The following is a 16,769-nucleotide window of genomic DNA, read 5'->3' as shown; positions in this document are numbered from 1 at the left end:
CTAACAGGGGAAAAAATGAGATAAAAGGATTTTGTGTTTTACCTGGGCTGCAATGGGTCTTCATTGCAGTATGCAGGCTCGGCAATTATGGCACTCGGGCCTAGTCTTGTCATTTGGGATCGTATGTTTCCTGACCAGGGATCAAACCCAGGTCCCCTGCACTGGGAGTCTTATTCACTGGATCACCAGGGAAGTCCCAAGAAAAAAGCTTTTTTTTTCTTTAATATGAAATTCCTTAGCCAATGAAATGTAGAAATAATCCTGTCTGTATTGAGAAATCTCTCTCACACACACATATGTGCACACACAGCGATCCAACCAAAAGATCATGTGAAAGGAGCTTAAATAATAAAACTGAAAGAAAATCAAGAAAAATTCAGATTCAGCAGGTCTTGAATAAGATTTCAATAACCAAAATTTACACAATTCAAGGATAGTATTTATTAAATACTCAACTATATGCTAAGAATTATACATGTATTATAGTTTAGCTACTACTTAGACATTAATCTAGTAGAGCAAGTACAATTATTTCCATTTTTCTTCTTACACTCATTTATGGCTTACAGGTGACTTATCAAAGGCCATGTAAACAGTAAGTAATGAAATCAGAATTTGTATCAAATACAAAGGCCATTCTTTACCGAAAGTATGACAGCTACCTCTGTATATACACGTATGTTATCAGATCCCCTACAGTTCAAATAAACTAGGTCAGACATGGTCTCCAGTCACAAGATTAAAATGTAGTGAACAGTGCTATGACAGGTGTGTGCCAGAGCCTTGTCAGAGTGACAGGAAAAAGGCTGCACTTCTTCAGAGACAAAAACATGGCAACAATTATTCAGCATGGACAGATATACTGAGATGAAAGGGGTAGGAGAAATTCCACATAATCCATGTTTTAGTGTCTATCTTTCTGCCAAAAGTAATAACCATATCAGAATATATTATACAGAGATCAGTCTGTCAAGAACCAAGGAGTTTCAGCTTACAAAAAGTGAAGAAAAGAAACAAGGAATGACCCATGTGGAACAAGCCTAGAAATACGGACTCAAGTGAATTCACACAAAATGTAGTGGGCAGGGATAACTGAAAGAAGAATGAATCACACCCCATGCTGTTTCATTCCCAGTTCTGGTGTTTTTATTTCAGAAAGAAAACACATTGAACTAAACACTGGAGAGCTACTGTTGCCTTGTTTTGTGTTACTTCTATCCTCCATTTGAAAAAGTATCCAGTCAAAATCAATCTTCATCCATTCTGTGAGAAGAAAAGAACCTAGAGGGCAAAAACACATACAACTCACTCAAACCACAGATTTAAACAGTATCTATAAATAGGATGAGAAAAAAGAAAAAGAAGATACATAGAGTAGCTAATATAACAATAAAAAATAGTAAATTGCCTAGACTGCTGCCAAAAACCATAACCATATCTTTCTGTAATCACCACACTTTACCTTGGTGATCTCAACTGACAAAAGGTCTAAGGTGTATCATTCTTCTCAAATTTACTTGACTCTTCTTCAGGAGAAACTATTCTTATTTCCTGTAATTTTCTCTCTGGAATCAACAGTTCATTTATAGGTCCATTATTTTATCTATTTTTTTCAAGATGTTGCCAACACCACAGCCAAAATTTTGTTGTTGTCCCTGGAGTTTTGTGACTTATTTCAGTTAGACATCAAGTAAGCATATTTTTCTAGTGACTGATTTAAACTGTACTATAGAGATATGGGCTTCTCTGGTGGCTCAGAAGGTAGAGCGTCTGCCTGCAGTTTGGGAGACCTGGGTTCGATCCCTGGGTCAGGAAGATCCCCTGGAGAAGGAAATGGCAACACACTCCAGTAGTCTTGCCTGGAAAATTCCATGGACAAAGGAGCCTGGTAGGCTACAGTCCATGAGATTGTGAAGAGTCGGACACGACTGAGCAACTTCACTTTATAAAGATATGTGCTATCTTACAAATATCAACCTAATTTTAGACACTAAAAATAACAGTTATACAAAAAATATGTCAGTAATATTACTCCCTAACGATCCTATCATATAGACAACAGTGTTTTATCAGCACCAAGAAGAGAAAAAATATCACAGAAAGTTACTGTATCAAAATGCCTGAACAAACAAAATTTAATTTAAAAGGTTCTTCCTCTAGTGCTCCAGACTACATTTTCAGTAAGTTATTCAATGAGCAATAAATTTTGGCTCTGATTAAGATCCAAGCTGTTCATTTTCTTTCAGCTCTAAAGCACTGACATCTCCATATACTAACCAAAATATGACAGAACACTTTTTAAAAATTTAGAAATTGTAATCTTATTAACTGAAGCCATGTATTCTTATGTTCTATTCTAATATATGTAAAGCTGTGTTTAGCATTAATCAATTTTTAATAGGTGACTTTTTATGCCATTTTTTTAAAAGAAAATTCACCATGTATTTAAATGATGATCAGTTATTTCAGCTTCATGTTACTGTAAATCCTTTATTCCAAGTATACACAATCAGTCTACTTAACTATCTACTTCTCCCATTGCTAGCCTAGAAATCTGTCAGAAAAAGAAATTCAGAATATAATGTTCTATCTTTGTTGCAGATTGTTTTGTTTCCCAGAACAGAAATAAAGGTAGGCCAGGGGGGAGATGAAGTAAAATCCACAGGGACTGAGAAAAGAGAAGCACGGAGAGACAGAGGTAAGAGAAATACGAAGCCAGGAAAGTGGAAGCACAACCAGAGAAAGAGGAGAGGGAAGGCAGAGCCAAATAAGCAAGAGAGAAGGCGGATGTATGTGCAGAGGGAATGATGGGCAGACAGTGATAAAGAAATGGGACTAGAAAGGAAAGAGATAGCAAGATCATTTTCGGCCCCAAACTTTGTCAAATTACATACTTCTGTAGTTATCCCCCTAACGCTCCCCCTTAAAATGGGAGGTTATATTTACTAAGAGATAGCATAAATTTTTACCATCATTAAAGTCCCCATATGGAATATGTTAGTAACTTGATGGGGGAAATCTTTTCACAATGAGTATCAAATCACCATGTTGTACACTTTCTTAAAATTTTATCTGTCACTTATACCTCAATAAAGTTGAGATTAAAAAAAATTTACATGTATCAATATACTGGAAATCTCTAATTTTACATATTGCTATTTTTCTCCCCTAATTTAAAGAATGATAGTACTCAACTTAGGACAAATTCATTCTACATCAAAAACTTATAGCCATTCATGGTTATGCACCACAGTAAATTATGTAACACTGGTACCAGACTGAAAACACATTCTTGAAATTAACTTACCATTTTAGAGTCAAGATCAGCAATTGCAGTCCTGTTTCCATTTCTGCCCTGTTGCTGGACATGGTATGTCACGTTCTCTCTCTTCTCCTATGCAGACTGCTAGTAGCCATCAATCTGAAGAATTCTTTCTTCTGCTGCCACCTACCAGTTTATTTCTCTGCTGCAGCAGAAGAGTATATAGAAAAGGTAGTCGCTTACTAGTCACATTAAATAGAAAGCTTCCTTTGTTTAATATTTCATATTTTCACATGTGCATGAACTTCCTGTTTCCCTGAAACCTCCCCGCCAAAAGTTAAAACAACAAAAATCCCAATCACAGAAAATCAAAACAGGTATGATCAATGTTCATGCTAAGCTGGGGGAGGGGGAGGGGGAGAGAGTCAGACACTCAGCAGTTGCCATCTCAAGGAGCCATTTCTTGTCTGTTAACACTTTTCTTCTTCACCTGTCCCTACAAATAATAAATGCATAACTTAACAGTTTAACTAGGTAGTCTACAACTCCTGCAAATTTTAAGTTCAGAGACTACCAAAAGACTCGTGGAAGATGCAGCAATAAAGGAGTATTTTAAAGTAATTCTAGAAACTAAGGGTGTTAGGTGCTTTACCTGCTTGAGTTTTCAATGTTCTGGACTGCTTATTGCCCAATGGCTCTGAATACATTAAAACACGAACACATACGCCACCTACATTTAAAATAGGGTAGCATTTGTATGCCCATATAAGCAATGGGTGTATTTTTTTTTTTTTGCAAAAGAGTAGTAATTTCATTAGGTCCTTTTAAAAGGACTGACCACCAAAAAAAAAAAAAAAAAAGGAACATTTTCTCATACTCTAAACATACATAGAAGAATTCGGGCAAAAAAAGGGAGACACAGTGACAAATGTAATAACTGTTGTAGAACTGGAAATTAATATCACAAAAATGCTTTTTCTCTTTTTCAGTATCCTGAGATTCACTTGTATTCGGATTCCCCTTATTACTGAGGTCTAGGTTTCATTTATTCTTTATTAGCTACTAAAGAACAATATGCAAGAATGAGCTAGTGATAATAATGAACTAGTAAAAATGGCATGTTTTTGTTCCACCCTCCCACTACCTTTACTCCCAAGTAAAATCTTTCTTGGTTAACTTAAAAAAAATAAAGCAAACACTGACATAAGCACTAAAGAAAGGCTGGTCAACAGTGGCACTGCAGTGACATTGTTTCTGCTTTTTCATTCCTTCCCCCATCTCAAGCCCCACCCTTTGACCTCTGTATATGGGATGAGCCTGAGCAGGAGAGTTGCTGATGTCAGGACTGCGCCGTTCCCACGGATGCTTCTAGAGGCCTGCTGTGCTTCTGGGAACTGGGGCACAGGGATGGCTGTCTGACTGAAACCTAAAACAACAACAATTCACCCCACCCCTCATGTTCCCGAACCCCACAACAGCAGCCAGGTATATACGCTATATAAGGACCATCTAATATAGTTTGAATATGGTGAAATCTGAAAGTAATCATTCTTAACATGTAAGTGATCTTCAGGGAGGGGGAAGTGGGGAAGGCAGCAGAATGGAGGTTCACAAATCCTCCACGTTCCAAGTAATCACATACACCCTAATGCTAGCCATTCTTATCAGCAACAGAACAAGGTCCTTCCATTCAAGCCTATTTAGTATACATCATAAATTACTGCAGGAGTGCAGTGGGATTCCTCGGTTAGTAAATTTCAGTTCAAGAGATAAATATTTTAAATCTTAAGATGCTATGGGAATGATTATCCCCTACCTCACAGTAGTGAACTGAAGCACAAAACAAGTTAGTAACTTCTTACATGCCTTTAGCAGTAGAAACCACATTACAAGCCAGGATTCCCTATTCACTAACCTGGAGGGTTATCAGATTTACAGCCTGCTTGGATAGGACATCCAAAGACAAGTTTTGAAAGGTTCTGACTTCTGCCACTAAAATCCTACCTATTAGAAAGAGGATTATCTCCCAAAACTCCTATTAGAGCTAAAACTTCAGGAAGGACAGGAAAAAGAAGGAAAAGGGTAGGTGGACTGGGATAGACAGTGGAGGGGATAGTATATTAACTAACGGGAAGGCTGTTAAAATGGCTAAGTTATATTCCTATTTCTGCCACTAACTGTGCTTCATGGAATTAATAAATTGCTTCAAGATCTTGTGCTTCAGAAGTGCCCTCCAATCTATTCAACCTATAACTGTTTGAATGTTTAAACTATTACTTTATGATGTCTGCTGACATCTACCTCTTTGTGAGAACTAGTGTTTCAGAAACACTAAAATCATTTGTTCTGAAATCATGCTGCTCCTGAAATAAATACTCTCTGTTATCTTGGTTTCATTACCTTTCACTTTTATAATGAAGTCAGAGAAAGAGAAGCACTACTAAGGTCAACTGAAGGCTATGATGAGTTTTTACCATATATATAACCTAGAACCTAATTTTACCTTTTCAAAACTCTAGTTTTCCATACCTGTCAACTCCTAATTGATGTCTTTATACTGTGAGCTCACTGTGTATTCGGAACACCAACCTCTGAAAAAGCTTAAGCCAGAGTAGCACAATGGAAGAAACATACAAACCCAAAACAAAAACAAAGCCAAAAAAGTCACACTCTGAAATAATCATAGACATATATGCAAGAAATGGAAAGATCTAAATGGCTAAAGCAAATCCCCCAAGAAAGTTCTGAGTTCATCCCAACTAATTCAAACTTTACCCCCAAAGGTTTTTCTATAACCAAATTATTTGCTAGACGAATTTACACATTGTTTTTTGAAACAAAAGTAATTACAAACCCATGGGTGCCTTCAAAGTACATAAAGAAAGGAACTTTTAAAAAGAAAGTAAGGTTAGCCTTGTGATGGGAAAAAAAAAGGAGAATCAAATTACCTGCCAGCAGGCTGGGGTTGTGCCTGAATCCAAACCGCTGCATTTACCATTCACTCTACAGCTGCATTATTGGGGGAAGGGGAGTTTAGAAGGGCACTGACCCCGAAAGTTCTCAATACTTCTCACTCATCATCAGGAAGGGGGAAGAAGGAAAGTTTTTTCTCTGGGTATTTTTTTGTTTGTTTGTTTTTGTTTTTTTGGCTCCTGAAAAGGCTGGCAAAGAACAGTAATAGTGCAAGCAGTTAGAATATTTCTTTAAAAACAATTTTTAAAATGCAAAACATTATGGAATTTAAAACACCACATTTTCGTTAATGTAGAAAGAGCTGTCACTAGAGTTAGGCAGCCACCCCAAAACAGCATGGCAAAAGGGCAATTGGTATAAAGGAAATAAAATACCACACAAAAATCCAAAACAAAACTAAAAACATTTCAAATTAAACCTGGAAGACTAGGAGATTCCAACAGCAGATTTCTGTCCACTACTGAAACATTCCAAAATCCAAGCTTCAAAGGCGCCTAAATGTATCTTAAATGAAACTGTTTTGTTTTGTTTTTTAAGAAAAAAAAAAAAAAGAAAGAAAGAAAGCAGTACCTGGTTATAAATCCTGCAATATATTACATTAAAAAATATCCTAGTACAACAAAAACAAATTTTAAAAGAAATTAAACAAACAAACAAACAAATAAAAACAGTAGCAGCAGAGGTTACCTGTCTGAGCACCTACATTTTCTTAGGAGGGGATCGTGTCTCACCAGCCATATAGCCCATAAACCTTCTCAAAAAGAGTGAGTGAGCCAGGAGAAAAATGTAACACAAGATTGGATTTCACAACGTCTCTAAGCGCCCCAGACCCCAAACTGGGGATTCATTGAAGGAAGAGAATTTCTTTTTCCTTGTTTTCTTCTTGAGAAAAAGAAGAGATGATCATGAAAGTCAATGACTTCTTTCAATGTCTTCAATACCTTCTCAAAAGTCTGATAAAGTGGTTGATGAAAACAAGTCTCTCAATGGATTTTTTCCTAAATATTCCAGGATGTTTTCTTATTTGATAGCATATACAGAAATATTTCAAAGTTCAGTGGAGTTAAAGCCAGCAGAAATGACCAATCAAAAGAAAATAACTATTAAAACTTTTAAATGGAATAGTTCATATCTGTATGTTTGTGTATATATTATATAGTCCGCTTTTCATCATGGGTGACATAAAAGCAATATCAGAAAGAATTATGTTTAAATACAATTCAGAATACAATTTTAACAATATATAATAGTTTTACAATAATTCAGATTTTCGCATGATAACAACTATACATATTTGGTTAATACACATTTTTAACTCTCATAATAGCAATAAAGATTTTAAGAAATTTACTAAACAATATGAAAATATACTTAACTTTCACTTAAATATCTGGGCTGGTTTATTTGGGTTCTTCCAGTATGATTTGTTCATAGTCTTTACTTCTTTGAGAGAATTCAAGAGGATATCTGTGTTCTTTAACTCTAAGATGACCATCCTTGCCCTTCTCATTCTAACATATGAGTGTATGATCTAGAAGTAGGTTGGTAAGGCTGTTTTAATAACAGTGTGAATGCACAAAAGATGGATAGTGAGCAAAAGTAACAGTGAAATAATCTCAGATATTTTTTCTAATGTAGTTGCTCAATTTGATAATTTTTTACAAGGCTACACCTATATCTTTCCTGGTGCCTTATACCATCCAACAGAAACCTTGAGTTTTTCATCAAATAGAGAGGGTGTTCTACTTGTGTTTTAAAATTCACTGACCTATATACATGTGATATGTAACTATTCCAAGTGTATGTGTCATAATCTATTTGGCAACCAGATGGTCTCTATACACATATGAATGATGATTTAATTAAAGTTCTCCCTTTTCAGTTCTCTATCCCAAATAGTGTGCATCTTCCAAAGTACGGTCATTCAGTAAAACAAGTACCAAGTGAGCCAGAGGTACTTATATATGCCACAGTATGTCCCAAGATAACCTTGTACAAGTCAAATTTTTTTAGATGAGATTAGAATATGCTAAAGTAAACCAGAAACTCCTCTTATACACCTTTTTCTAAGGTGAAATGAGACGCTGCACAGATTAGAGGTACTATTCTATTTGTCAACAATCAACCTTTCACTCCATTTTAATATTATTTAATTCTATGGAAAAGAAAACAAATTTTATTACATTCCTTTTTTTTTTTTAAATGGGGGAAAAACTGTACAAGTAAGCATGATCAAACCTCTGTTAGAACTGGTTAATACTGATCTTATTGCCTCGAAGTCTCTCTAGTAAGTGTCCAAGAAATTATGTTTAAGGTCCATCTGAAGGAAAAAAAGCACTGGAGAGGCAAGAAAGGACTTGGGTAAAAAGCTTCAGAGGATTGTAGGGAGATGGAACTTGCTGCTTAAAAAAATTACGTTGAACTCTGGATCATCTCTACTTCTTAACACACCTTCCAAACCATTCGTTGGAATAGTTTCCCATGCTTAAAGGCTCATATTATATGCAGTTTGGGGGCTTTTATGAATTCAGAAATAAAGAAATATAAAGAGAATATTGAAGGCTTCAGAGTAGGGCTATAAGAGACTGCTAAGTCCCCAAACAAAAAATGTTCAGTCTACCCCACCGCAAAATCTATGTGTAACAGGAAAAAATGCACAGCAAGAAGCAGAGGGAAAGCATGTAGCCTTGAATAAATCATACACTGGACAGTCTAGAATCAAAGAAAAAAAGCAAACAACACACATATACACAAAAGCCTAAAAAGCATCTATTCTCATATCTTCAGGTGAGTATCTCTACCCAGCAGAGTACAGTTATGAAAACAACTTGACTGTTTTTTTTTTTAAGTAAAAAACTGTGTTTCCCATCATGCTCCATTTTCTAGTTTCTATCCTTTTTGATTGGTTGGTGTAAACAAAAAGCAAACACATAAACATGCATGCGTGTGCAAGCACATGCACACACATGCACACACACACAACACCCTCTTAAAATGTGAAAAATGCAAATAAATAATGATGGAATCACTTCAATTTTATACTCAGGAACTTATAGGCCCTTGATTTGCACCCCCAAAATATTTTTCCTTGTCCTTATTCTTTAAATGCCCAACCACCAAAAGAAAAAAGGAAAAAATAAAAGGCTTAAATGCACATGTTTCAAGTCAGTGTCTTGTTAACAAAAAAGGTAGCATTTTCTTCACTTTGGCCATTGTTAAAGATGCAGGCATAGATCAGGGAATGTTAAGACTAGCATGTATTAAAAAAAATGCAACATTAACAGAGCATATGTCTTTCAAAAAAGGCTAAAACACTAACAAATACAAGTCAATGCACATATTTTTAACTAGTGCAATTTTATCTACAATGGAGTAAATGTTATTTTGTGTGCCAGACATTGCAATACTGTTCATTTCCCTTTTATCATGCAAACATGCCAATTTTGTCATTAAAGGAAATTTTTATTGGGACACACTCACGTTGCCCTCCCACCCATATCAAGGGTTGAAAAAAGTCGCTAAGAGTCCCTTAGAATTTTGCAAATATGAAAATAAAGCTGCTAGTAGTGTATAGCCTGAATTTTCAGATTTTTAAAAAAGAAAAAATTATAATTTAGGTGGATGTTTACCTCATCCATTAAAACACAATATGAAATTACACTCCTGTGAAATTTGTACCAATTGTACAAAAACAAAAGGGACCATGAAAAGAATTATGATCTTCATGGCCTGAGAGCCTACACATTTCTGAGTAACTAAAAAGAGTAACTACAAGAGCCTGACATTTTTCTGTGTCTCACCTCTTCTGCCTCTCTATCTGTAGCATTTGTAAATAAAAGTAACATCTTAATAGCAGAGATCATGTCTATCTCCCACTTTTTCCCTCCTAACTACTCCTACTCATCTTCCTGAGCATTCTTCATGAACAGCATTGCAAGTTGGTTTAAAAAAGAAAGAAAAAAGAAAGAAAAAAAGGAAAGAAGAAAAAGAAAGTTTTACAAGGGTTTTGTTGGTTAATTATTTACCGGTGGAATCACTCCACCAGGAGTTTGATTTCATTGGCTAGCAGTTGGTTCATGTTGAATAGGCCCCCTGGGAGCTTGGTGAGCAGCTCTCGCTCGGTGGTTTCAGGGTCGCTGTCAACAGAGCTGGAACTTGCGCTCATGTTGTCGACAGCAGTGTTGGCTGGGGGACCCAGCTCCGGCTCACTAGTCTCACTGGCCGTGGACACCACGGAGAGCAGGGACATACGCCGGGTGAGCCGGCCAGAGGGCAGAAGGGAGGCGGCATAGTCCGCAATGATACCAGCTACATCTAGATTACAAGCCTTATCAAAGGCGATGAAACCTACATTTGCATTGGCCTCGCAGACACAGAAGGAGCCGTCGTCTTTCATCAACAGGTCAATGCCACACACATCCATTCCTAGGATATTAGACACCTGGATAGCTAGCTGCTTCCCTTGTTCACTCAATGAGCACATCATCCCGACACCACCTGACAAAACAGAAAAAAAAGAAATGATAAATTTTTGGAGTAAAACTAAAGCAGACCTTAAAAGTAACCCCGCTATGGTTAACCATCTGTTCAAAATCTTCTAAATCAATAGCAAAAACAAAAGTGCTATGCTAATGTAAAACTGGGACTCTGAAGTCTAGGACTCCTTCATTAGGGAATCCCCTTCGAAGCCAGTCTCTTAACAAATTGATGAGTGAGTACTTTTTCAATATGTTATATTTTCTGAAGACAATGAACTTTGACTAAAACCTATCTTACTTGCAATAACATGGAACTTTTGCAAAAATACAGTTAACTATTTAATATTGTTATTGGTTTCTATCAGTTCCAGATTTTAATTTGTAAAAATAATAGAGATGCGTAACAGAGACTCAGAGAAGGCAATGGCAACCCACTCCAGTATTCTTGCCTGGAAAATCCCATGGACAGAGGAGCCTGGTAGGCTGTGGTCCATGGGGTCACTGAGAGTCAGACACAATTGAGCAACTTCACTTTCACTTTTCACTTTCATGCATTGGAGAAGGAAATGGCAACAACCCACTCCAGTGTTCTTGCCTGGAGAATCCCAGGGACGGGGGAGTCTGGTGGGCTGCCATTTCTAGGGTCGCATAGAGTCGGACACAACTGAAGTGACACAGCAACAGGGAACAGAATCTAGGAACATGGTTCTCTTGCTCAACAGCCCCTATTCTACGTGTCATCCCTAAGCTGAAAGGATCCTGGGGCTTAAGGCAGTTGGCTGAGTATAGGGGAACTCTTTGCTGGTATCTGAGAGAAAAGAATTAGAACTAGATTTTCTAATTTGGTGACCAGCTTCAGGAAGCTTTAGATAAGGACCAGAAAGCAAAAGAACTCTGACAAAACCTTGACTTTAAGAAATCAACAGAAGGAAAGTTGACCTCACTACTATGTGAGTACTGTCTGACCCCAAAAAGACCAAAAGGGAAATGCACACATGAGTAGCATTCAGGTACCCCTCCCCACCTGTCCACCACTATCACCACCGCCACCACCACCAGTGAGGCTGGAAGAGTAAGGGAGAGAAGCCCAGGAAATAAGAGGGCTTCGTGTAACTGCCTCAGTAAGGGAATGACACACTAGTCAACGAATTAAAGACTGCTTCTCGGCTCCCACAGTACTGATGGATCTTTAACGCTCCAAAACCATTTGCAATGCTCCAAATAACCAGAGCAGAGCTCTGATGTGATGGGATAGTAACGAACAAAAACAACAAGCCACCTACAACTTGAATATAAGAAAAGCATTAAGTTCAAGTTTAGCACAAAAAAACTCTCTGAACTAAAACAAAAATGACTACCCAAGTTAAAAACTTCCATAGCAGAAATGAAGGAGAGTTGCTTTTGTGAGTATAACTTATAACTTGGAAAATCTAGCTTAAGAAATATTTTGAAGCACATACAAAAACACTAGGTGAAGCCACAAACAAAAAATTTGCTAACTAAATCAGAAAAACTCTTCCCCAAGAAGGAAAGAAGTTTTCCTGAGGCTTAAAACAAGTAGGTCTGATAGAAACAGCTTACTAAAATCCAGGTTGGACAGACTGAAAAGAGACACATATCTAAAAATATCCTGACAAAATATTGAGCTTTTCAAGTAAAACAACCAAAAATAAGAGAACAAAACAAAAAAACTTACAAAGAATATATATTACCTACCCCCCCACTTCACCCCCGCTGCCTAATCAGAGTAGATTTGGACATTCAATTGTAAAAGTGTAAACTATAAAGTGGGTTTCCCAGGTGCCACTAGTGATAAAGAATCCACCTGTTAATGCAGGAGACACAAGAGACACAGGTCTGATCCCTTGGTCGGGAAGATCACTCACAGTAGGAAATGGCACCCTACTCCAGTATTCTTCTCTAGAAAATTCCATGAACAGAAAAGCCTGGCAAGCTACAGTGTGTAAGTCCACGAACAGTCAGACATGATTAAGCATGCACACATCAACTATAAACCAGTAGAACTGAAGCAAGACTTTTACAATTTCAGAATCCTATCTCAGCCAATACATCATCCTCTCTTAAAAAAGAAAGCAGTCTCTGAGGTATCTATCACTCACATACATCATCCAGGGAAAATAATCTAGAAAAGATATTAACAGCAGATGACTAAGAATAGAAAACTCAAGATATGGGAAGGAACAGCTGGGGAATAAAGAGTGATGAGTAATAATTCTTGCAATATGGGTATGTGTGTGTGCATGTCCAGTTGCTTCAGTCATGTCTGACTCTTTGGGACCCCATGGACTGTAGCCCACCAGGCTCCTCTGTCCATGGGATCCTCCAGGCAAGAACACTGGAGTAGGTTGCCATGCCCTCCGCCAGGGGATCTTCCCAACCCAGGGATTGAACCTGTGTCTCCTACATCGCAGGTGGATTCTTTATCACAGAGCCACTGGGGAAGCCCCAATATGGGTATAATTAACGGTAAATAGATAAAGACAGCCTGGGAATGGATAAAGTAAGCACTTGATTCTTGAAGCAGAAGAGATAACTCAATAAAAGAAATTCTAATCCATACTTGAACTAAAACTATTAAATGGTTTCACCAGAACAATGGAATGTAAACCCAGGAAAGTAGAAATTTTTCTCTGTTTTGTACAATGTTATATACAAAATACTGTTAAAATAGTACTTGATGCTGAAAAATATTTGTTCAGTGAATAAAGGAATCAAGAGGAGGGGAGCAGGAAGTAAAGTAAGACTGTTCTAATCCTCTCACTGGGGGAGAGAGGGAGTAAGAGGTGGTGCATTTTCAGAGTAGAGATTTCAAGGAGTCTGGACATGAAGTCTTACACTAGTGAAGGGATCAAGGATGACTCCAAGGATTTAGTTTAAACTAGAAAGATACAGCTGCCAATAAACAATAAGGAGATAACAGTGTGTGGGACATACTGGAAGAGGTAGCTAGATGGGGAGTTCAGGTTTGGACATGTTGAGACTAAAATCTCTAACAGTTATCTATATGGCACTATTGACAAGCAGTGACATATGTGTGCCCAAGTTCAAGAAGAATGCCTAAACTGGAGAGATAATTTTAAAAACAGTAAGAAATAAATGGCATTTAAAGCCACGAGCTAAGTAAGATTACTAAGAAAGTAAAATAAACACAGAAGAGGAAAACACCCAGACTATGCTCTGAGGTACTTAAAAGATCTCAGAAAATATACATTTAAACAAATGAAAATCGGCAATATTATCTGGACCAACAAGTTAAATAGGTTAGGACACAGCTTAAATGAACCTCAATTATACAGAAAATAATACTGGGCTGGCCAAAAAGGTTGTTCTGTAACATCTTACAGAAAACCCCAAACGAACTTTTTGGCCTATTCAATATAAAACCAAAGAGGGAAACTGGTAGACATTTCCTACGTGTGTGAATTGGGTTACAAATTGAGCCTGGGTGAAAGCAAATTTATACATACATAAATTATGTTTGTGTTAAGTCTATTAATGATATTTACATATGAAAGACATATTTTTCAACTTATTAGGTAAAAAGATCTGAGTTATACACAAATACTCATTGAATAAGCTTAAATAACACTACTTTATATCACAGAAAAACTCCTGCATTGCTTTTACCTAGTGAGCAGTTGCTTTGCATCCTCCCATCTGTAGAACAGCGTAACATGGTGCCAACCACACGGCCTCCCACGACAATGACACGCACGTCCCTTCCATGAGACTCCTTAACATACTTCTGGAACAGGTATGGAGCTTCATGGCGAATAAGGTGACTTAGATCAGCCAAATGGTGCTTATCTCGAGCCAAGAAAACCGCTTTGCCTGTGACCAAAAGAAGAAATGAGTATGTCATCAGACTATGAGCAGTTGATATCTGCTACCTATATCTTCTTCTGTTCCAATCTACTTTCTCAGAGTCAGTTGTTTATGGTCACTCTCGCATTCCCCAATCTCTTAATAGAATTTATTCCGGTATATGTTGTGAGGCTGGGTTCTTGTGAATTGCATTTCTTCAGGTTAGCCAATAATACTAGCCTCACTTATCAGTAAAACATTTTTCTGAGTTAAAATATATGTTTTATATATTATGCAATATTAAGATACTATATTTGCATTTAGTAAGATAGCAGTACATTACTACTTTTGTGCCAACAGAAGTGTCTATTTTTAAAACATAGTTATAAATACTCTGACAGTTTTCTCATTAAGAGGAAGGGGAATCTATGTCCCATTGCTTGAATCTAGGAGGGGATGTAACTGCTTCACCCAACAGAATACAGAGTAAGGACTTCTATCTGACTTCTGAGGCTAGGTTGTAAAAGGTCACACAGATTCTTTGTTCCCTGAAGCAGTCACTGTAGGAGCCCTGAGATTTCTTGGCTGACTGGAGAAGTCAGGCAGAAATAGTGCATTGAAGTCCCAGTTGAACCCTCATCCAGTTATCTGTCAAGGCACTAAAGCTTGGAAGTACTTGGATTTATGAATCATTTTACACCTTAAAAAAATCATTACTAATCCAAAGTTATTAAGATATTTTATATACTGTTTTCAAACAGCATAAATTGGGATGAGGATGATGGTGTTAGTGATCTAGAATCCTTGTACTGTTGAAAAGGAAGATAGATCATTAACTTGAGACTCAGTCTAAATTAAGTATGCATCTTAAAATGTCCAAGTTAACCACTTAACGAACAGAAACAGCTTCGAGCAAAACTCACCAACTCACAAAAGCCTTCCACAAGTCTGAGGTAACACACACCTAGCAATTTCCCTACAATTCTTTAGAAGTTCTGAAGAATAGTTTCAATATTATATATAATAGCAACAACTCACACACACCTCTATGACCACGTGTATTCTTCACTACCATTGGGAACTCCAGTACTTCTGCTTCATCAATCATTTTAGCAAAATTTTCATGACCACCTGGTTTGAGCAAAAAATAAAATTTAAGAATAGCAGCAGAGGTGTTTTATGATAAATTTTATCTAAAGTCAGCAAGACAAAGAAGGTAGAAGGTAAGAATTTAATGGCTCAATTTTGTCTTCAGTTAACTATCAGTTTAAAACAACTACTTCTTTTTAAATGGATAAAAACTATTAAACTATAAATATTCTAACATCCAAATCAAAGAAGTTAAAACAAAGTTTCCTAGTTTTATTAACATTTTTCATAATTTTTTATTTTTGGTTGCACTCCATTTTCATTGCTGTGTGTGGGCTTTCTCTAGTGTAGCAAGCGAGGGGCACTCTTCATTGTAGGACTTCTCATTGTTGTGGGTTCTCTTGTTGCAGAGCACAGGCTCTAGGCACATAGGTTTCAGCAGCTGCCACAGAGGCTTAGTTACTCTGCAGCATGTAGAATCTTCCCAGACCAAGAGTTGAACCTGTCCCCTGCAATGGTAGGCAGATTCTCATCCACTGTACCACCAGGGAAGTTATATTTTTCATATTTCACCCTTTATTCTTCCACCACACAAGTAATAGAAGCCCTAAGATCAACTTTAGTATACAGCATTCTATTTGGATTAAGAAATAGAAGAGTGAGTCAGTGGGGAAGACTCATCCAAAGTTGAAAAAATGCTAACATGCATGCGTGTGTGTGCTCTCACTCTTATCAAATACACAAATTAAATTTTCTTTTCTCTATTATAAAACAGAGTTCGTTCTACCATGAGCTATTCAGGTAACCCACAGGTTATGTCTTGTTCTTTCTGTTTATACTTCCAAGAAACATGATAAACAGCAAAAATGGATTGTAGTTGCAAAAAATCAGCATGGCTGACAGAATAATCAGACTAAGAAAAAGTTCATTAAACAACTGCAATTTCATAAATTTGTAGCTTAAGAGAAATTATGATTAGCCAGTCTCCACATTTTAAGCCAGATTTGGTTAATATAATTTGCTCCTTTCCATTCTCTTAAAATCAGTACTGTAGACTGATGAGGTAAGCTGTAACATTTCAAAAGAAGAAAGAACTGTTAGGAAGAAAGAACTATTCATATTGTCTCTTCTTGTGCAATTGC

At 37.0% G+C, this 16,769-nt stretch overlaps 1 protein-coding gene across 5 annotated transcripts in view; it reads right to left on the bottom strand.

Annotated features, from left to right (window-relative positions):
* Positions 1-424: 424 nt before the first annotated feature.
* RIMKLB (ribosomal modification protein rimK like family member B) overlaps positions 425-16,769 on the bottom strand; it is a 45,067-nt gene continuing 28,722 nt past the window's right edge. Inside the window, exons 4-9 of one of the 5 annotated variants that reach the window (XM_040235097.1) lie at positions 15,583-15,669; positions 14,362-14,565; positions 6,211-10,732; positions 3,915-3,992; positions 3,308-3,467; positions 425-1,281 (exon numbers count right to left, since the gene is read on the bottom strand). In XM_040235097.1, the coding sequence (XP_040091031.1) occupies positions 10,269-10,732; positions 14,362-14,565; positions 15,583-15,669 (755 nt within the window). In that variant the 3' untranslated portion in view covers positions 425-1,281; positions 3,308-3,467; positions 3,915-3,992; positions 6,211-10,268. Of the gene's footprint in view, positions 1,282-3,307; positions 10,733-14,361; positions 14,566-15,582; positions 15,670-16,769 lie in introns of all 5 variants that reach the window. The other 4 variants (XM_040235096.1, XM_040235094.1, XM_040235098.1 and 1 more) reach the window with 4 other exon arrangements.

The sequence above is a fragment of the Oryx dammah genome, unplaced genomic scaffold (genome assembly GCF_014754425.2).
Source record: "Oryx dammah isolate SB20612 unplaced genomic scaffold, SCBI_Odam_1.1 HiC_scaffold_29, whole genome shotgun sequence".
Lineage (NCBI taxonomy): Eukaryota > Metazoa > Chordata > Mammalia > Artiodactyla > Bovidae > Oryx > Oryx dammah.
Note: the sequence above shows the minus strand (reverse complement) of the source record. Positions and strands in the feature narration are given on the sequence as shown.